This window comes from Mirounga angustirostris, unplaced genomic scaffold, assembly GCF_029215605.1.
Source record: "Mirounga angustirostris isolate CCGP_5_RB_7025 unplaced genomic scaffold, mMirAng1.0.hap1 SCAF_16, whole genome shotgun sequence".
In the NCBI taxonomy this organism is placed as follows: domain Eukaryota; kingdom Metazoa; phylum Chordata; class Mammalia; order Carnivora; family Phocidae; genus Mirounga; species Mirounga angustirostris.
Window position 1 is genome coordinate 27,130,212 of NW_026991724.1, and position 20,374 is coordinate 27,150,585.

At 55.3% G+C, this 20,374-nt stretch overlaps 1 protein-coding gene across 20 annotated transcripts in view; it reads right to left on the reverse strand.

Annotated features, from left to right (window-relative positions):
• Positions 1-20,374, reverse strand: part of NLRC5 (NLR family CARD domain containing 5) — an 89,591-nt gene that overhangs the window by 17,966 nt on the left and 51,251 nt on the right. For 12 of the 20 annotated variants that reach the window (XR_010408053.1, XR_010408054.1, XR_010408052.1 and 9 more), the window contains 15 exons: positions 19,572-19,640; positions 18,935-19,003; positions 18,077-18,160; positions 17,358-17,441; positions 15,775-15,864; positions 14,949-14,993; positions 13,980-14,069; positions 13,011-13,094; positions 8,827-8,910; positions 6,345-6,434; positions 6,129-6,191; positions 4,618-4,737; positions 2,741-2,824; positions 1,977-2,066; positions 1,550-1,615 (listed from right to left, as the gene is read on the reverse strand). Coding sequence is in view for 17 of the 20 variants with exons in the window: in XM_064580664.1 (XP_064436734.1) it covers positions 1,550-1,615; positions 1,977-2,066; positions 2,741-2,824; positions 4,618-4,737; positions 6,129-6,191; positions 6,345-6,434; positions 8,827-8,910; positions 13,011-13,094; positions 13,980-14,069; positions 14,949-14,993; positions 15,775-15,864; positions 17,358-17,441; positions 18,077-18,160; positions 18,935-19,003; positions 19,572-19,640 (1,212 nt within the window). In the remaining 3 variants the exon portion in view is untranslated. Of the gene's footprint in view, positions 1-1,549; positions 1,616-1,976; positions 2,067-2,740; positions 2,825-4,617; positions 4,738-6,128; positions 6,192-6,344; positions 6,435-8,826; positions 8,911-11,671; positions 12,454-13,010; positions 13,095-13,979; positions 14,070-14,948; positions 14,994-15,774; positions 15,865-17,357; positions 17,442-18,076; positions 18,161-18,934; positions 19,004-19,571; positions 19,641-20,374 lie in introns of those variants that run through there. The other 8 variants (XM_064580660.1, XM_064580667.1, XM_045891080.3 and 5 more) reach the window with 7 other exon arrangements.

Consider the following 20,374-nt stretch of genomic DNA (forward strand, 5'->3'; position numbering starts at 1 on the left):
AGGGCCTGAGAACAGGCCAAAGATGCAGCTCCTGCTCTGGGAGCTTCCTATCTCTTGAGAGAGATCACCCCACCCCCTGCCAAGAAAGGGCCGGGAGTGTCCCTTATTGAGCCCTGACTCTATGCCAGGCCCTGGGCCAGCATCTGGGTGCTCCGGATGAGCCTACCTTATATGCAGCATCTCATGCAATTCCAACCACATCATTTACAGGCAGAGAAACTGACTAACCCAAGGACACATAGCTGGTGAGAAGTAAGGGCCGAATCGGGTTTCAGTCCAAGTCAGCCAGACTCCAGACCCCAAACCTACACCGTGGCTCTCCTCCCCAGTACCCCTTTACTCCAGGCTCCCTTGGAGGGAGGAGGCCTGGGATTCCTGTTGGGGCCCCATCCTCCTGGCTCTTGTGGCCCTGGGTGGCCAGCAGACGGGCCCCACAGGGCCGTTCACGGTCACGGGACAGGGACCCCTGGAGGATTCCACGAGAGACCGACATTTCAGCTGGGTATGAAAGGATTGGGAGAATTTTATCTTGGAAACTACAGGGAAGAGAGTGTTGGCTTGAGTGCCTGGAGGGAAGGAAGCTTCATCGGGCAGTGTGTGTTTAGTAAGGAGTGAAGGGCCCTTGGGCTGAGTGTGTGTGTGCATGTATGTTGTGGGTGTGTTGTATGTGTATGTGTGTGGAGTGCGTGCGTTTATGTGCGTGGTGTGGGTGTGGCTTATCTGTGTACGGCTTTGGGGAGGTGAGGAGGAACACGATGGGAAGTGGCAGCCAGATCAGACTGAGGGAGAAGACCAAACTAAGGAATCTGAACCTGATCCTGGGGCCAATGGGGAGCCCCGGAAGGGCTTAGCACAGTGGAGTGCCACAGTCCAATGTGTTCTGGGAAGATCCCTCTGGGGGCTGTGAAGTGAATGGATTGGGGGAGGCCTGGCCAAGGCAGTGGCCCAGTTCAGAGGCCATGATCACAGCTGAAGAAAGACATACAGAGGAAGTGACCCGAGGCAGTGGTGGTGAAGCTGAGAGAGAGCACCCCAGGCTACCGGTGGGTAATAATAACAGCAACTGATACAGAACTCAAGTGAGCCAGGCCCTTGCCAGGCACTTTATACATATCAACTCCTTTAAGCCTCATAAGAACCCTAAGGGGTAGGTCTTACTATTATTCCCATTTTACAGATGAGGAACTGAAACACAGAGAGGTTAAGTCACTTGTTCGAGGTCACACAGCTGGCAAATTGGTAGGGCTGGGATTTACCCCCAGGTGGCTCCAGAGTCTGAGCTCTTAACCATGATACTCAGAAGCCTCCAGGCTTATAGTTAAGGCATGGCTAAGAGGCACCCATCAATGCAAAGGCCTGGCCTCAGGACTGGAGGTGCGGGGGTGTTGGGGGCAGATCTGGGGGCGGCAAACCCAGGCAGTGAGCGTGAAGCAGGGTGTCTGAAGGAGGAAAGGGCCGAGAGAAGGAGGAGGCATGGAAGCTGCCCCAGGGTCAGCTTCCTCTTCCCCATTCCCTCCCCTTGGCCCCTCTCCCCCAGACCAGGCCTTACCTCAGTGTCTTCCTGGCCTCCTCCCGTCTGGAGAAGTGGATCCAGAAGCTCTGCTCAGAGCCCAGGCTGCAGAGAGAAGGGTGTGGGGAAGCCGGAGGCCCAGCATCCTGAGCCCCAGACACCAGGGGCTGCAGGAGGGAAGAGGGCTAGGCCCGCAGGGACAAGGGAGGGTGAAAGCCACAGAAGGAGAGACCACAGGGAACCCCCAGCACATTCTGTGAGGACACTGAATCCTCGCCTTCCCCACCCTGTGACCTCCCTGGTCCCCATGTCATGCAGGCCTTGGAGGATGGAAACCACGATCCCCCGTTCAGGGAACCCTGAGACTGAGAAAGGGGGGCAAGTTGCCCCAAGTCACACAGAGGGGGTTGCTAAGCGTGGGAATCTTGCTTCTCCCCACCGTCAGCAAGTGGCACCAACGTCTTACTTCACGGAGGCCTCCCGGATGCGTGGGCAGGAGGGGAGTGTCTTCACCAGGCCCAGGGCACTTTCTAGGGAGATGTTGTTGTGACTCAGGCTGGAAGAGAAATGAGGTTCAGGATGGGGGGAGGGGCAGCACCTTAGGGCAGCCCTGCCCAGCCCCCCCTTGTCCCCTCTCCTCCAGCTCTCTGTCCCCTCTGGGAGGACTGTCCTCAATGTCCAAGTGTCCACTCTCCAGGTGCAGACATCGAGGTCCAGAGAGAGGCCAGAGGGGCACTTTCCCCACACAGGCAGGACAGGCACCCAGTCCTGCGTCCTCAGGAGCTGCACCCACTGGGGCTGAGACAGGGTCGATGGGGCCAGGCTGACAGTTCCAGCCCCAGGGGCTCAGGGACACCCAGAGCCCAAAGCTCAGTTGCCTAGCAACCCGCTGTATCCGGGCTCAGGTCGCTAGTCTCCCAGATCACTGGGGAGACTGGCTGAGAGTGTGGGTGACTTCCTAGGGACCCTCCCCGCTGTGCAACATCTCCAAATCTGTGTCCCATAGATTCAGTCTTTAGAGGGGCTTCAGGGACAGGATGGACTAGGAGTCAGGACAGCTGAGGTCCTGCATCAACTGGTTAGAGAGAAACTGTCACTTTCCTGTCCCAAAGTCAGCTTGGGTCACCACGCTTTAGTCACAGCCTCTCCTGGATGTCTGGTGGGGGCTCTGCCTAGCGCGGGGGCGGGGGATCCTCCTCCTGGCTGTCCCCTGGGCTGCTCATCACTTACTCAAGCGAACCGGAGATGGGCAACTGAGGCAGACATTCCAGGAGGCACCTGAGCCCGTCATCACCCAGCATGTTCGCGGAGAGGCTACGAGAGGCAAGAAGGGGTTGGCAGTCCGACGTGCCGCTCAGCCGGAGCCCGCTCTCCACAGGTACCATCACTGCTCCTGGACCCACACAGGACTAGCTCCGAGCCACTGTCGCCGTGACCGGACCGCACCGTGCTCACTCCCACTTCACCGGCATCTCCGGCACCCCCAGAATGATCGCCCAGCACACAACAGCTCCTGCGCTGCCCCCCCAGCACCACAGGTGAGCGGTGCCCCCCTTTCCCTGCAGTGCCTGCTGCCCATGCCCAGGGCCCCCATGCCTCCCGCAGGCTTCCGGCCTCAGAGAAAAACCCATCTGCCTTTACCACGCCCTTGGCTCACAACAGGTGAGAACGGCAACTTTGAACAAGAATAAATCCCAGAAAAAAGAAAGAGGTTTGGAGGCTGGGTTTCCCCAGGAGATTTCCTTCTTTTAATTCAGGAATGCAATATCGGACGGAAATTGTACTTGAATGCTTCCTTTCCCTTCCTTGTGGCTTTCTACGGTTGTGCTACGCTTTCAGAATAATATAATCAGCATGCCCTGGAATGTCTGATTTTTGTCCTGCATCTCTGACCTCATTTTGTCCCCGATGATGACACTTTTGAGGCTTTGTTTGCCTTTTTGGGAGAGGCTTTAAAAATTAAAAATTGGTGGGCGCCTGGGTGGCTCAGTTGGTTAAGCGACTGCCTTCGGCTCAGGTCATGATTCTGGAGTCCCGGGATCGAGTCCCGCATTGGGCTCCCGGCTCGGCGGGGAGTCTGCTTCTCCCTCTGACCCGCCCCCCCCATGCTCTCTCTCATTCTCTCTCTCTCTCTCTCTCAAATAAATAAATAAAATCTTTAAAAAAAAATTAAAAATTGGTTTGTCTCATAAAGCCATTTGATCAAGTAATGTTTACAATTAGAAAAACTTCCCTTTACAATTGAAAGCAGAAAAACCCAAAGACATACTGCTTATTTATCTTTCTAATGTGTGATTTCCATCAGCCCCATTTCTCTTTTTGGCCACATCACAACGGGAATTTAAAGTGTGTGTGTTGTAGACAGCTCTCTTAATGTCCCACTGGTCCTAAGCTGGACGCCTAGTGGTTGTGGGCACAGACTGCATCATCATCCTAGCTGTGTGACCTTGGGCAAGTTTTTAAATCCTCTCTGTCCCTCAGCACTCTCATCTATAAAATGGGGACAACAGTACCTCGAGTTTTGGAAGGATAAAAAGACTACGTAAAGCACTTAGCACAGTGGAGAAGGTGCTCAGGAAGTGTTGCCTGTTTTTATTTTTCTACCCATGAGGGGGTTGTGCTATTTGGGCACCCAAGGCAGGTCACACAGATACCACCTCTCAACAACACGAGAGCCCACGAGGCCCCACCCCAGCTGGCTCCGAGACCCTCCTCAGGCTGAGCCACTGGGTACTTTTAACCCCCTGCCGGGCAGACCATGAGATTCTCCATTTTGGTTCCCATCTGCCAGCAGAGCTCCAATGTCTTGATCATCATGAGGCCCAGGGGCTCCCATAGCCCTTTTGTGAGCTCCTCAAAGTAGATCAAGGGACATACCCTAAACTGGCCCCATCATGGCAAGAGTCGGGAGTGGAAGGGATGAAATGGGTACAGAGAAATTTTATGGATGTGACCCAGGACGTGTCCCAGGCATCCCTGTTAGCCGGCCCTGACAGGGGCTGAGGGCCCGCACACATGCGCACATGCACACGCACACACATCCACCCTTCCAGTGCCACCCAGGCACGTGCTCCCGTGCTCCTCTCCCTCCTCCCCCGCCAACTTACTCCAGCTGGTTGAGGTCTTCACATTTGCTCAGCAACCAGCACAGCGGCTCCACGTGCTCCTGACTGAGGCCACAGCCCGTGAACCTGCTGGAGGAGGGGCCCAAGCCCAAGGAGGGGGCGCTGAGCCACTCAGACCTGCTCTGCCCTGGCTTGTCCTGGGTGTGGCCTCCAGCTCCCAGGGGGCCTCACCCAAGGTTGGATTTTCTGGAACTATCCGTCATCCACCACTTACAACCTCCCACACAGATCCCACCCGGCCCCCCCAGGCTCCATCAGCCGGTGATCCCCGACCAGCCACACCTGCATCACTTGGGAAGAGTCGTTCAAATGCAAACTCTAGGAACCCTGCCCAGACCCACTGAATCAGAAACCACAGGATCTCTAGGTGGTTGATTCAAGCTCATGTTGGACAAGCAGGGTGGGAGGGAGAGAGGAAGGGTGATGCCTGCTCTTGCCTTTGATACTGGAATTGAGACGAAGGAGATTCAGAGGCACAGACTTCCAGTTATAAAAGAAGTCAAGGGGATGGAAAGTACAGCATAGGGAATATAGTCAATAATACTGTAACACTATTGTATGGTGACAGATGGTGACGGTCCCCACCGCGGGGAGCACTGCCCAGTGCACAGAGCTGCCCAATCACTAGCTTGTACACCTGCAACTAGTACTATGTTGTAGGTCAGCTCTATTCTAACAAAAATGAATCAATAAATACATAGCCACCCATAGTCTGTCCGCCCTGGGGCGAGGAGCACTGCAGAACGGCCTGGGTTCAAGTCCCGGCTGCCCCCTTCCTGCCATGTGATCGCAGCTGTGAAGCTTACAGGACGTAATGTGCAGAAGGCTCTAGAACGGTGCCCTGCAGATATTCAACATATCTTGATTCTCCTATTTATGGTTACTTCACAGCTGAGAAGGCTGAGGCCGACAGGAGAAGGGTCCGGCACGAGGTCTCTCGGCAAGCCAGCGGCATCAGTTATTAGAAACATCATCTCTGCGTGCAAAGGTTGCCCTCTGCCCCGTCATCCTGCCTCTGGGGATAACCGCGGAGCACGGGTCCGGGAGCCAGCAGGGCAAGGACACCTGTATCTGGGAGCGCTTCATGCTTTACACATCGTCTCAGTTAATCCTTGCAAACATCCTGCAATATGATGGCTCCCCCTTCAGCTGTGGAAGCTGAGGATCACAGAACGTTAAGGAGCTCGTCCAAGGCGTCAGGCCCCGTGGAGCTGGGATTTAAGGCCTGGTGGGCCACTTATGAAGTCCTTTTCCTTGAACCAGGCCCCTGAACTCTGGTCAAGCCTGACAGGCACTCCTTATTTGCCTTTGCCAAAGCCCGGCCCTCTCTGGACCTCTACTTCTTTATGTTAGAGGAAACAAGTCTGCTTGCTGGGTCCTTTCAAGGAAATGCCCCACGGCAGGCAATCTGTACTCTGTTCTAGGCATCCAGAAGGTGAGTCTACTTGTCCCCAGTATCAACCAGGTGCCAGGGCGCAGTTTCGGGGACTTACCCACAGCATTCGCCTTCCTGCTCCTTGCTAGACCTGAAGTGCAGGGTCATGTGATACAGGGACCTGGAACAGACAGCACCTGAGTCAGCCACCCTTGGCCACAGTCTCAGGATGCCCCTGACTCGGGTCCTCCTGCCTCCATCCTACCCTCTTACACCCGCCAGACAGGGCAAAACCCTCCACGACTAGACCCAGTTGTCCTAGGGCAATGCCCACCTGAGATCCACCTTCTGAATCCGTGGGCACAGGCTGAAGAGATCAGCCAGCAGGAGGGGGCTCTTCGGGGACAGCCTCGTCTCACTTAGCCTGAGAAGGAAAGGAGCGGGGCCTTATGTAGGCAAGTTGGAGCCAGGCTAGAGTGGACAGGCAGCCTGGATGGGCTGGAAGGGAAGGCAAGAGAGGAGAGGGAAGGCAGGCAGGTCAGCAAAGCAATAAGGAGGAAGGCAGGGACTCAAGAGGGACAAATAGGGACTTGGGTTTGAGCTCCAGTTCTGCTTATCGACTGTGTGTCCTTGGCAGAGTCACTTAACTTCTCTAAGCCTCAGCCTCCTTACCGGGAAAACAGGATTACTCATGGTATACCTTCCGCTGGGGTGTCTCGAGGACTTAATTACATCAAGCTGGTGCACTGCCTGGCGCCATACCCATGCTAGTTTTATTATTATATTGTTTCTGCCCTCAAGCACAGACTTAACAGGTAGTCCTGCTGAAAGGAAGTGGGAAACTTTAGGTCCTTGGAGTAGTTTCTGTGATTTGGGGCTAAATAACTCGTTGCTGTTGGGGCTGTCCTGTAGGGTGTTCCGCGGCACCGTAGACCTCTACTCACTAAATCCCATTCATCGCCCTCCCTCTCCCCATCCTCCTCCCCCTGCCATGACAACCAAAAATGTCTCCATGGCCATGTATCACTGGGGAGCAAAATCCCCCCCTTGGCTGGGAACCGCTGTCTTCGAGAAGGTGAGGCGGCCGCATCTTGCCCTCGGAGGCGACCTGGGCACCCCCACTTCCCTTGCCCCCTAAATCCTCCCTCAGCTTGTCTCGTCCGTTCCACTCTCAAGATGCACCCTGAATCGACCTGCTTCCGCCCCAGCCCCACCAACCCCCGGCCCCACCATCTTCGACCCTACACAGCCTCTTCCCTACTCTCATTTCCACTCTTGTCCCCCAACCCCTTCTCTACCCAGCAGCCAGGCTGAGCTTTTGAAAACATACATCACAGGGGTGCCTGGGGAGCTCAGTCGGTTAAGCGTCTGCCTTCGGCTCAGGTCATGATCCCAGGGTTCTGGGATCGAGCCCACTTCTCCCTCTCCCTCTGCCTGCTGCTCACCCCTGCTCGTGCTCTCTGTCAAACAAATAAATGAAATCTTAAAAAAAAACCAAAAACACACACACACACATCACACCTCTGTCTTTCAAGTCCCCTTGGACAAAAACCCCAAACTCCTCCTCATGGCTCTCTTCACCTCTCTCCTCTCTCCACCTCCCCTCCTGCCACAGTGCCCTTCTGGCTGTTCCTTGAGCCCACCAAGTTCAATCTTGCCTCAGGGCCTCCTACATGCTCTTCCCTCTGTTTGGAATGCTGTTCCCTGCTCTTCACAAGGCTGGGTCCCTTTCGTCCTTTGGGTCGAACCTTAGTATCCCTCCTCAGAGGCATCCCCTGACCGCCCTCACCTTTGCGGCACTCTTGACTACATTACCTAGAAAAATACCTCATCACTGTCTGAATTCGTCTTGCTTGCTTATTGTCCAGCTGCCTACTACTACAAGGTAAGCTCCAAGAAGACAAGGACCTGGTCTTTTCTCCCCGCTCTCTGCTGTGTCTCCAGCCCTCCAGCATATGGACTAAGTAGTACAAAGCGTTAGCCCTGGTGTGGGGCAGGCTGGACACCTCATTCCAAAGACCGAGGAGATTTAGGGGTTCATGCTGTGTGACGTGGGCACGGAGAAGTCTCTCCCTGGTCTGGGGTTTCCCACCTGCTCATTTTAGCCTGCCACTCTGTGCGTCCAAAGATGCCCTTCCCGTCGTGGGGGCCGTGCGTGGACGCCAGGTCTGTTGCATCTGCCCACCTCTGGAACGTCACCCTGCTGTTCCTTCCCTTCCCAGTAGGACGCAGGGATAAGCAAGATCCTGGCTGTGAAGTGAGCTGCCTCGGGCGTCCCAGAGAGCCTCAGCATTAGTACTTATGTTGCTGTTATTAACGGTATGATTTAATTTCCCGTTGTATTTTTCCATCCCAGCTGCAGCTGCTTTCCCCCTGCTGGAAGAGTATTTAAAGTAAATCCTTTTTAAATTCTAACCAGTCTGCGCTGAAATTAGAAAGCAGAGTTTTAAATACTTCGGAGGATGCTGCTTCAGTTCCCCTTTGGCGGAGTTAGATGGTGACCTTTCCGTGGGCGAGGAGAAGTACAACAGCCCATTTGCCAGAGACCCTCCATTCTTCAAGGTGCCTGGACAACACCTGTCTTCTGGAGCCCCAACCCTGGCAGAGGGGTTGGGGAATAGGAGTCCCATTTGTCAGATGAGGAAACTGATCCCATAGCACCCCACCCCCCTTCAAGGTTAGTAAGGTATTAGGGAAGAGCTCCCAGCTGTGCCAGATAAAAGAGCCCAAGAGAGAGGAGTAACTGGGAAGGAAGGGATGGGTTTGCAAGCCAAGAGCCTCAGCCCAGCACAGGGAGATGGGGAAACCAGTCTTACTGCAGCAGGCTTAGCTGGGGGAGCTGGGGTAAGTGGTGCAGCAGGGTCTCCAGGCTCTGGTCACTCAGGACCTCACAGGACAATCTGTGAAACAAAGCATCCGAATGAGGCAGGGGAGCCTTGAGGAAAGCTAGGACTGCACCCTCACAGCCAGAGCCCTCTGGACATGGGTGGCCCAACACATTCCCTCCAAATGCCGGGCCCTTGAGTTATCATTGAGGCTGAAGGGAAAGGAAGGGCATACAAGTTTGGAAAGTGCTGCTTAAACCAAATGAAATATAGTTTCCTTTGCAGCAGGACTTCTCAGAGTTTGAGCACGCTGCTGGGCATTGTGACTTCCCCCGGAGCTCTAACACTTTTCCCCAAATGTCACAGACTCGCAGGAGTATTATTTCGAGGGCCCTGGAGATGGGTGCTCTGCAGAAGACACTTGTTAGGAAGAGCAGGCCACCTTGACCCACGGTGAGATAAACAGTGGCCGTTCAGGCCCACAGCCCGTCAGCAAAGGATCCGAGGTGCGAGTTAGCTTGGGTCTCTGGTTGTCCGTCAAAGCCAGACCTACCAGCTGATCACTTGTCTGGATAATCCGTCAGAACCCAGTCCACTTGGGAGAAACTCCAGATACCGGCCCTTTGGGGCCCGCCTGGGCTGCAGGCCTGGGACAAGCAGGGTGCCTAACCGCCCTGGGATTTACAGAGCATTTGCAGGTGTCTGGAGCAACTTCCCCACTCCCAGAGGCCTTTGGGCTGTGTTTTCCTTATGCCTTCTCCCCCTTTGCCCTTTGCTGTCCCTGTTCCTGTCCCCTGCAGGCTGTCTTTCCCCCTCACTGGGCCCTCCAGGGGCCTGGCCCACCTCTACCGTGTTGTCTGCTGGTTGGGGGCGACTGTGGGAAGGTCAGCCTAGGATTCCGGAGCTGCGAGCCTCACGGCGGAACCTCTATGCCCAGGAACCTCTATACCCTCTGTCCCAGGACTGGGCCCCAGGCTCCAAGCGCTGGCAGAACAGGGGGCCTTCGCTGAGGGGTGGTCCGTCCGCAACACCTTCCACATGGTTTCCTTCTGGGCCCGCAGTACACGGTGCTCTGGTTGGGTCAGTGTGGGCTTTACACACTTGCTGTTTTTTTTTTAAGGCAATAGCCACTTTACCCATCACATCTCACATGGAACTCCAGGATGTGCCCAGGCAAAGCAGACCTGCAGTGGTAGAATTTGGGGAGGGGGCCGGAGCTCCATCACCCTCCCTAGCATCTAATTATTGGAGTTCGGCATGAAGTACGTTGATTACGATATTTGAGTACGCAGTCCTAGCACTCTACAGTTGGCAAAGTACTTTCATGCTATTATCCCACTTTTTCTAGCCACAGCTGAGGGAGGGGGGCCCTCAGACCCCCCATCTGTGCACAGAGCCTCCCGCTGCGGTAGCTGAATGACAGCAGGCGGTGATGTCCAACTACACCCTTGTGCCCCCCCCAGGGCCTGGCCCAGTGCCTGGTATACAGGTGGTGCTTAGCAGTTACACGACAGAAGAGTGTTTTCTGCAGCACTGGCTCCCGCATTACTGGAAGCAGCCTGGGCATCCATCTAGACTCTACAGAGGGGTGGCTGAAGGGCCCGTGGCACATCTAAACTGTGGAGGGTTACTATTAAAAGGTACAAATATAAAAAAATACAAGGCACAAACATTCAAATGTTGTGTAAAAATACATCAGAGGCAATCAAGGACAATTAAAAATCCACAGGCTGGGCGCCTGGGTGGCTCAGTCGGTTAAGCGACTGCCTTCGGCTCAGGTCATGATCCTGGAGTCCCGGGATCGAGTCCCGCGTCGGGCTCCCTGCTCAGCGGGGAGTCTGCTTCTCCCTCTGACCCTCCTCCCTCTCATGCTCTCTGTCTCTCATTCTCTCTCTCGCAAATAAACAAAATCTTTAAAAAAAAAAAAAGTCCACAGGCTACTTGATGATTCTAGTATGTCATATAATCATGCTAATATTTTAGGTCTGATCGGAGGGGAGAGGGGATGGGGTCACTGGGTGACAGCCATGAAGGAAGGCGCGTGATGTAATGAGCACTCGGTGTTATATGCAACTGATGAATCACTGACCTCTGCCGCTGAAACCAATAATACATTGTATGTTAATTAATTGAATTTAAATAAAAATATAGAAAAAGAGAAACAACAGACCCCCCCCCCAAATATTTTAAGTCTGATAATGGTTTTGTGGTTATACTAAAAAAATAAATAGGGACGCCTGGGTGGCTCAGTTAAGTGGCCAGCTCTTGGTTTCAGCTCAGGTCACGATCTCAGGGTCGTGAGATCGAGCCCCGCATCGGGCTCTGTGCTCAGCCCTGAATCTGCTTCAGATTCTCTCTCCTTCTCCCTCTCCTCCACCTCACTCCCTCTCAAATAAATAAATAAATAAAATCTTTTTTAAAAAGGGTACTTTTTAGCTACACATCCTACAGTAACTACAGATGAAGTTGAGAGGTGTCTGGGACTTCCTTCAAAATACCATGTATGCATGTGTGTTGGGGCCATGGCATGGTAATTACTGAGGAAGGTAGACGGGGACCTGAGGGTCCATCCCACTACTCGCTCTGCTTTCATATATGCTCCAAAGTAGCCATAATAGTTGGGGTTCTTTTTTTTTTTAATTAGAAAGTAACTTCACAGTGGGGAAATCTGACAAAAACTCCCTCAGCCAGGTGGTCAAGGTCAACATCAACAGCGCTAAGTCCACAGCATGCACCTCTGAGATGGGACGAGAAGGGTACTTCACTTCTGCGGTCTTCTTCCCCCAGACCCAGAACCCCAGTTTACCCAACAGAAAAACATCACACACACCCACACTGAGGGACATTTCACAAAATATCTATTGAAGACTTCTCAAAGCTGCCAAAGTCATGAAAAACAGAGGCTGAGAAATCGTCACAGACCAGAGACGCTGAGAAGAACATGATTCCTAAATGCCATGTGGGATCCTGGACGGGATGCTGGGTCAGAGAAAGGGTCTTAGGAGAAAAACTAGGGGCATCTGAACAAAGCCTGGAGTGTGGTGCTGAATGTAGCAACAAGGTTGGTTTCTCAGTCGTGACAAATGGACCATGACGGGTGATATTAACCACCAGGGACCAGGGCGGAGGAACTCTCTGGACTAGCTTTGCAACTCTTCTGTAAATCAAGCCTTAACCTATTCTAAAATAAACGCTTTACTAAAAAGTTCATGGACTCCACATCCCAGGGAAGTCACGACGTACTGTCCCGAGACAAAAGCTTGCTGTGGAGATCTGACACGGTAAAATCCCGTGTCTGTTAACGATGTCAAAAACCCCTTGATCCGGGTATGTGCGTGCACAAGGAGAGGGGCACGGAAGGACGGACACCAGGTGACCGTGGATGAGCTGCTCATAAGGGCCAGGAGGGCATCAGAGATGGGAGCGGGAAAGCAAGACCAAAGACCGTCGGGAAAACCACGGAGAATGCAGCCCGTCTGTGGCTCTAATAGGCAAAGACTAAACATGCACACAGACAAGGTGGGTCACAGGGACCGACGACAGCACTGACTGGATGTGGAGAAGGGTTGATTTAGGTGAGGCAGGCTTGTCTTGGGTTTCTCTATTGTAAGGTAATTGCTGTAATAAAATGGGAGCAATGAGGACAAAGGAAAAGGGCTGCCCATTTCTGCAGATGACAAAGCGGAGACGCAAGGAGGTAGAGGCACGTGCCCAAAGTCACCCAGCCTGTGGGTGGCTGAGCCGGGACTCCTCATTCCAGGTCCAGTCTCTGGTCACAGACCCGGGGCTTCTGGGCTGGGTGAGTGGGGAACCAGGAAACGGAGGCCCTGAGGGGGGGCCCTCAGAAGTGACATGCCCCAGCTAGGGAGGCAGGCACAGGGGGCGCCAGGGTGGGGCTCCAGGGGTGGAGGGAGCAGACCGGGGCTCCCAGTTGCCCTGAGTTGAGCAGATGGCAAAGGGGAAGCCCCGGGCCCAGCGTAGCCTCTCCTGGTAGAGGAGCAAGGTGCCCTATCGGGACGCAAGGAGGCTGCTACCGATAGCTGAGGGGTGGGGTAGGGCTACAGGGGCTGGGGACCAGGAAGGACTCACCTGGCCTCTAACCAGGACACCCCCACCCCAGGTCACCAGGCAGATGCCCACACTGTGCCCCCTCAGGCTGTGCCCTCCTTACTTACTTGACTTCCAGAGGCCCCGGGCACTTCTCCAGAGTCTCACAGAGGTGGGTGAGGCTCAGGGGCTCCAGCTGACACTGCCTGAGGCTGAAAGGGGGCAGTGGGCCGGGCAGAGGATCAGAGAGGGAGGGCCCAGGGCCCTTGTGCAGCCCCAGGGGCTCTCCCCTTCTCTCTCCACCCCTCCGCCTCAACCTCCAGGCTGCAGGATCCTCCCCTCACAGGGCACACTCTGCACCCCAAGTCTCCCCTACAGCCTGATCCCCACCACTCAGTGACAACAAAGGACCCCCAGTGCGCAGCTGCCCTCGCTCCATTCCAACACCTCCCCACTGCCCCTGCCTGAGTCTGGGCCACCACTGTCACTTGCCTGGACCACTTTAACACCCTTCAACTCCCCTCCTGCCTCCCTGCGATCCTTCTCCGCCTGCCAGTGGCTTATCTTTTAACAGTGCAGTCTGACCACGCCTCTTAGGCGCTTAAGCCCCCTGTGGCTCCCTATTACTCTCAGGCTAAAAGCGAAAGGCCTTTTCCATGGCCTCACTCACCTCCACTGGCCCTGTACATGCCCCAGCCACGCTGACATGCTTCTCAAGAGCTAAGCTTTCCCTCCTCAGCTGACCCACCTGCCTGGGACAGTCCTCCCACTCCTCCTCTGGATAAGCCTGTTTGGGCCCCAGCCGAGGAATCTTTCTTCCTAGGTAAGGAAATCAAGGCCCAGAGAGGGGAGGGGCCCAGCCATGGTCACACAGACATGGCAGAGCTGGGAAGTCTTCTGAGAAAACAGCATGGAATCTTTTCTCTGGGGAGAACGCTGGGCCCGGCAGCCCCCCTCACCAGCCCTCGTACTGGCCCCCTTTCTTTTCCTTCTCTCGAACCCTCTTTCCCCCAGGCCTAGCCCCCAGGCTCTCCTCACTCCCTGACTCTTCACCTGTATCGTGGTTACCCCCCAAAGAGAAGTGGATAAGACAGTACCAGAGGCTCCTGGGGACGCGGGGCTGACGAAAGGCCAAGAATTGGGCTCCAGCCGGGAACTCTGGCAAAGATCCACCAGCCAATCGATCCCTTGGAGTGGGGAGACCATTTTTGAGAGGAACGTTCACATCACGCACATGGGAAGACAAGACACAGAAGTCAGGGCTGAAGGGGGCCTAGGGACGATCCAGTCCCTCCCTGTACAGATGGGGAAACTGAGGTCCATGGAAGGGAAGTCAGAGTGAGAAAAGCCAGCAACTTACACCTGTCCGGGTGGCAGCACCTGGCTAGGACCGGGGGAGCCAGGACAGAGCCCTTCCTCTCTCTCATCATCCCCAGGCTTACATTCTCTAGGCTTTGAAAACCCAGAGAGCTCCCAGAAATGGAGACCCTGGCCCAGGATGCAAGACCACCCTGGCCTTGGGCCACTCCAGCTCCACACAGCCCGGCTGGTCTGGCAATGCTTTCCTCTGATACCTTAGCTAGTGGCCCCACTAGGGGGCAGCTGGGAACATCTGTGCAGAACTAACAATCTGTTGTTTACTGCAAAGGTGTGGAAACTTTTTCAGAACACAAACGGTCCTTGGCTTCTCGAACGCCGTACACTCCGAGTGTGAAGGGCGGTGACTCTTATGAAGTCGGGAGTCTGCAGAGGTCTGCAGAAGTCCTGAGGGGCAGAAGCCTAGCCGCCCTCCCTCCCACTCAGCAGCCCCGAGCGGGCACCTGTTCCGCCGCACTGCCCCCCCATCTCCCTCCCCGACTGCCCTGCCTCCTTTCCAGAGCTAAGCGGATGATTACTGTGAATGGAGGGACACAGGGGTACATCTGCAGAAGGGGAGCCAGACCTGGGTGGGCTACTCTAGGGCTAACAGTGGTCAGCACAGGGCTGGGGTTGGGGGGACCTGTAGGAAATGGAGGCCAGGGGAGAGGGGAGTCCATCCTTCCCCCCTCGGAGCTCTCCCTCCTCACCTGCCTGTTCTGTCACCTCTCAGGACAACGTGCTGGCTCTCAGAGCTGCAAACAGAGAGGAAGCAGCAGTCTGAGACAGACAGACAGCCTGGTCGTGGAGGGCCTGGAGGGCGGCCCACTTTCTCAGCAAATATAACAATATTCATACTAAGCATAATGACACGGACTGAAGCACATACAAAGCACAGCACTGCCAGGACCTCCTTTTATGCTCACGATAATGGTGTGAGGTAAGAACTGTTCTTACTCTTCCTTAACAGATGAGGAAATGGGTACAGAGAGGCTCAGTGACCTGCTCAAAGCTGCACAGCAGCTAAGTGGTGCGCCTGGATTTGAACCTGGTCTGTCTGTGCCCACACCTCCCACTCTTGGAAGGGGAAAGTGGGGGGAATGGGCAGACCCCACTGAAACCACGGCTCATCTGCCCGGCTTGGCCCCAGGCTGCCTGGCCAGGTGGCTTCCCTTCTAAATTCTCATCAGCTCCAGAGATCCCATGATCGAGACTGGTCCTCGAGCACTCAGCCACCATCAGGGAGCTTCCGGTTTCTGTAAAGGTCTCCCAGGACAATCCACAGAGTGAGCAAGGGAGAGTCGCTGGATCGTGTCCCATGTCAAACTTGGAGAGATGGGAGTGTCCTGGGGCTACTTTCATTCAACCGTCCATTCATTCATTCAGCAGACACCTGTCACACGCTCACGGGGCCTGGTGCCATGCAGGGCCCCGAGGAGGTGACACTGTGAACAGGACAGATGAGGAAGGTGGTGGGAGCTGATGGCCCGTGGGGTCAGAGGGCAGGGCAGGGCAGGGGCCCAGAGGCACACTCACCTGATGTCCAAGTGGAGAAGCCACTGCAGAGTTGAGAAGCACGGGGTCAACATGAACACCGCATCCAGGGACAAACTGTTCTCACTGAGGCTGGACAATCACAGGGGTGACACTGATGGAACTCACCCAACTCAGAAACGCCCTCTTTGTGGTCAGAGCCCAGGGCAGGGGAGGGCTGTTCCTGAGTCCAGATGACAGAGCTCACTGAACCCCAAATGGCCAGAGGGCACCTCTTCTAACTCCCCATTGTACAGATGGGGAAACTGAGGCCCAAAAAAGCAGCAAGGTCTTGCCCAAGGTTATGAGACATGCTGACGACAGAGGTGAGATTAGAACTCTGGTTCTCTGGGTCTGCGATGAATCTGGAGAGTGCTTTCAGGCTGGAGTTGTGCCTCAGTTTCCCCACCTGATAAAAAGAAGGGCAGTGCCCATTGCAAAATGAAAATGCAGGGGCTCTTGTTCAAAAGGCAGGGACAAAGCTTTGCCTTTCTTTCGGGCCTGTCAATCTGTCATAGTGTTTCCTATTCACCATGTAATGCTGCAGTCCTCTGGCCCAGGTATGGGTAGGTGAGCGAGGATCTCACAGGTTGGGGGGCTCAGACTACTTCACAGTATTGAGATCAGGTCACATGGGTATTTGCCGCCAAGCACCAATCTACATATGATTTGCCTACAGTGGTGAGGCCTTCCTCCCTACCCACAAGCAGGCCCAGAACAGGAACAAAGGTAACCCCTTCTTCCTAGATGCCCCACGAAGACTGAGCAGGAAGGGCCCTCTGGCTCCAGCACTCATTCTATAGCTGTAGCCCAAACCAAAGCCCCCTCCCCCTTATATTTTAGGTGTTCCCTGGGAAGCCGGGGCCCAGAGAGGTGATGGAACTTGCCTAAGGTCACACAGAGAACCTAACAGTTGTGAGCTCTCTCCAGGGCTCCTCTCACTTTAGCCCCGAAGAGCTCAGGAGAACAAGAGTATGTGGGAGCCCAAAACACAGGGGCCTTCTAGCATCCGGAAACTCTGGTCTATTGCAGGCAAAGTCTGGAGGCTCCTGGTCCCCTCCCAGGGCCTCCCTCCCGCACTGAACATCTCCCCGCTCTCTGCTCTCCAGCTGCCCTGGGCACCCTGCTCAGGCATCTTGTCTGGTACACATCCTTCCTATCCAGCCTGTATCCTAGCAACAGCCCCTCCCTGCAACCCAGGGCCAGAAGGGCTGCCAGTCATTAGGGTAACTGACCGTTAGCTAACGCTTCCCGCCCATGCTTGCCCTGCCCCAGGTGGCCTGGGCCTCCCAGAGAGCCCATGCAGAGCCACAAAGTCAGGTTCAAGAAGTAAAACCTTAGGTCAGCAGCTGGATCACTGAGTCCCAGAGGCTCTCTCAATGAGACTCACAGCAGCTAACTACCCTTTGTGAGCACTTACCACGTGCCAGGGACTGGACCAGGCGACAGACATGCGTTTTCTGATTTAATCTTTACAATAACCCAGGAAGGAATGAGACAGGACACAGAACACCCCCTCCTCACCGCCCCCACCCGTCGTCCTGATGAGGACAAGCGTCAGAGGCTTTGTCTAGTTGGCTACTCACTCCAAGGACTGCAGAGGTCCCAGCCCTGGGAGCAGCTGGGCCAGCTGGGCTGCGCCTTCGTCCCCCAGAGCATTGCCTGAGAGGCTGGGAGGGGTGAAGGGGGAGAACAGGTTAGTGGAGGGTGGGCGTGGGGCCCGTAGGAACTCTGTGTCTCCACCCCTGGGAGACAGCTTCTCCTGAAACTGGTACCCGGCCCTGGGCTACCAGACCAGATCTCAGCAGATCTCACACGGGTCCGCTGGAGTTTCCCCCACGCTTTCTATCCTGAGGTTTGTGACCTTTGGGGGTCGGGGAGGGGCTTCAGAGGGGGTCATATGTGGGGACGTGCATTTTAGGGGGAAGGGTCACAACCCTCCCCGGACTCTCTAAGGGGTTTCTTTTTCTTTTTCTTTTTTTTTTAAAGATTTTATTTATTTATTTGACAGAGAGCGACACAGTGAGAGAGGGAATACAAGCAGGTGGAATGGGAGAGGGAGAAGCAGGCTTCCCGCGGAGAGGGAGCCCGATGTGGGGCTCGATCCCAGGATCCTGGGATCATGACCTGAGCTGAAGGCAGACGCTTAATGACTGAGCCACCCAGGCGCCCCTAAGGGGTTTCTGATTGCAGCAGGGAAACACCGCTGATCGCAATCTTAAAAAAAGTCAAAACAAAACCCCCCACACCAACACCCACGGCCCGCTGGGCTCCACCCATCCGCCCTCCACCAGCAATTACTCACTCCAGGTGGCCGAGGTGGCAGCTTCCTCTCAGCGCCCTGCAGAGCTGCTCGAGGTGCTTGGCTTGCAAGCCGCAGTGTGTCAGCCTGCGGAGGAGGAAACACAGCCCCTCAGGACAGAGGCCACAGCGGCCACCGCCCCCAGGCACACAGGGACGCACGAACACACAGCACGCACATAAGACCTCCTGCACAGGCAGTCAAGAGCTAGAGAGAGTCAGAGACACAGGGAGACCAAGATGGAGAGACACTGGGATGAGAGACAGAGGAGACGGTTGCAGAGACACATACGCACGCGCACGCACGCATATGGGCCTATGCACGCACGTGCATGCACTTACACATGCACGCGCACATACACACACAGTGCCAGGGGAGGACAAATAGACAATGACAGAAAGGGCAGCAAAGCCAGAGAAACAGAAAATATGAGAGAAACAAGGAACAACAGAGACAGACAGGGAGATTCAGATGGACACAGAACAAGAGAGAAGGCCAGCAGAACATCGACGGGAGCCCTGCGGGGGCTGAACCCAACCCCAGGATGAGGGAAGAAGGTGCCACATGTCCCCAGTCTCTCCATCCAGAGTCCCCACAACCCATCAGCTGCTGGAGGCCAGGGGAGCTAACAGGAGTGGGCGCCCCCTGGGTGGGGAAGGTCACTGAGGGGGCTGCCCCATGAGCCCCGTCTCTGGTGGGCTGAGCAGGGGAGGTGGGAGGCAGGGAAGCCAGGCCACAACTCCTGGATACGGCAGGTTGTGTCCTCCAGGGAGCCCCTGGGGCTGGAGGCCTGGGGAGAGGCTTTGAGCAGAGGAAGGGAAGAGGTAGGAACCACACAGGGCCGGCAGGCCATCTCTGCACCTGATTCTCGTGGGGCGCAGGGGCAGCTCAGAGGGCATCCGGCACGTCAGGCTGACCCGAAGCGCAGCCCTGGAGGGACACATACCATGGCCAGGCTGAGCACACTCCCCAGCCACTGTCTCCGAGTCCACCCTCAGCCTTACCTCCCGCCCTTCAGTCTCTACATGAGGCCTGGAGACGGCCAGACCCTGGTTCCACCTGGGCTTCTTGGCTTCCTGGCTGTGTGACCTGGGACAAATCACGGAGCCTCTCACTGGGACAAGGTATGTGAACTGCTTTAGTGTGGTGTGTGCCTGAGGGAGCCAGAAGGTTCTAACCAAAATCAGAGCTACAGGCCAAGCGCTCTGCAAATCCTTGGGGTTTATGCTGAAGGACCTCAGTGTCTGGCGCGTGGCTCCCGGCTACCCCGCCCCCCACCCCAGTCGGCCATCCTGCATCACAGGGAAATGGGGAGGCAGTCTGTCCTGTGACAGTGCCCCTCTGGGCTTCATCCCTTGCCAAGCCTGCTGGCTTCCTGCTCCTTTGTGAATTTGTCTAGGTGTTGAGTGATGAGAGTTGAGTGATGCTGTCCAGCCGTGGAGGTCAGGGAGGGTCTGGGCCTGGCTCAGCACAGGGCCCAGATGATGGTGGGCCCTACCCCTTCCGGATCTCCTTCAGCTGCTCCTGCTCTGGGGCAAACGTGAAGACCACAGTTTTGTACAGCACGCTGCAGAGAGAGAAGAGAGGAAGAAGGAGACAAGACGCTTACGGGGGTCTGGGGGCCATTTTCTAACTTGGACTGGAGGGACCGCAGAAGTACCATCCCCTGCCTCTAGGTGTGGCTACTTCCTCCGACTCTGCTGTGACTTCCTGAGCTTTCGGGCACCTGAAATATTTCTACCACAGAGATTTTGCAAACTTATCAACCCTCATTTCCTGGAAAGCCCTTGAAAGAAAACTTCCGTTCTGCCTTTTCTCTCTCAGGCTGAAACCCTCCTTGAGGCCTCTGCTGTGTGCTCACCCCAGTTCAGGGAGATCACTGCCAAGGTCACTGCCAGAGGTCACTGCCAGCTCCAGGACAGGTGCCGACAGTCTACACGGGGCTTTAACTTACAGCAGGAGCATCCTTAACCTTGCCGGTGTAAACTGAATATTAAATACTCTTTCTTCCTTCTTTTCTTTTCTTCTTTCTCTCTCTGTCTCTTTCCTTTCTTTCTTTCTCTCTCTCCTCTCTCTCTTTCCTTTCTTCCTTCCTTCCTTTTTAAAGATTTTACGTATTTATTCGAGAGAGAGTGAGAGAGAGAGAGCACAAGCAGGGGGAGGGACAGAGGGAGAAACAGGCTCCCCACTGAGCAGGGAGCCCGATGCGGAGCTCGATCCCAGGAACCCGGGATCATGACCTGAGCCGAAGGCAGCGGCTTAACAGACTGAGCCACCCAGGCGCCCCCTAATACACATTTC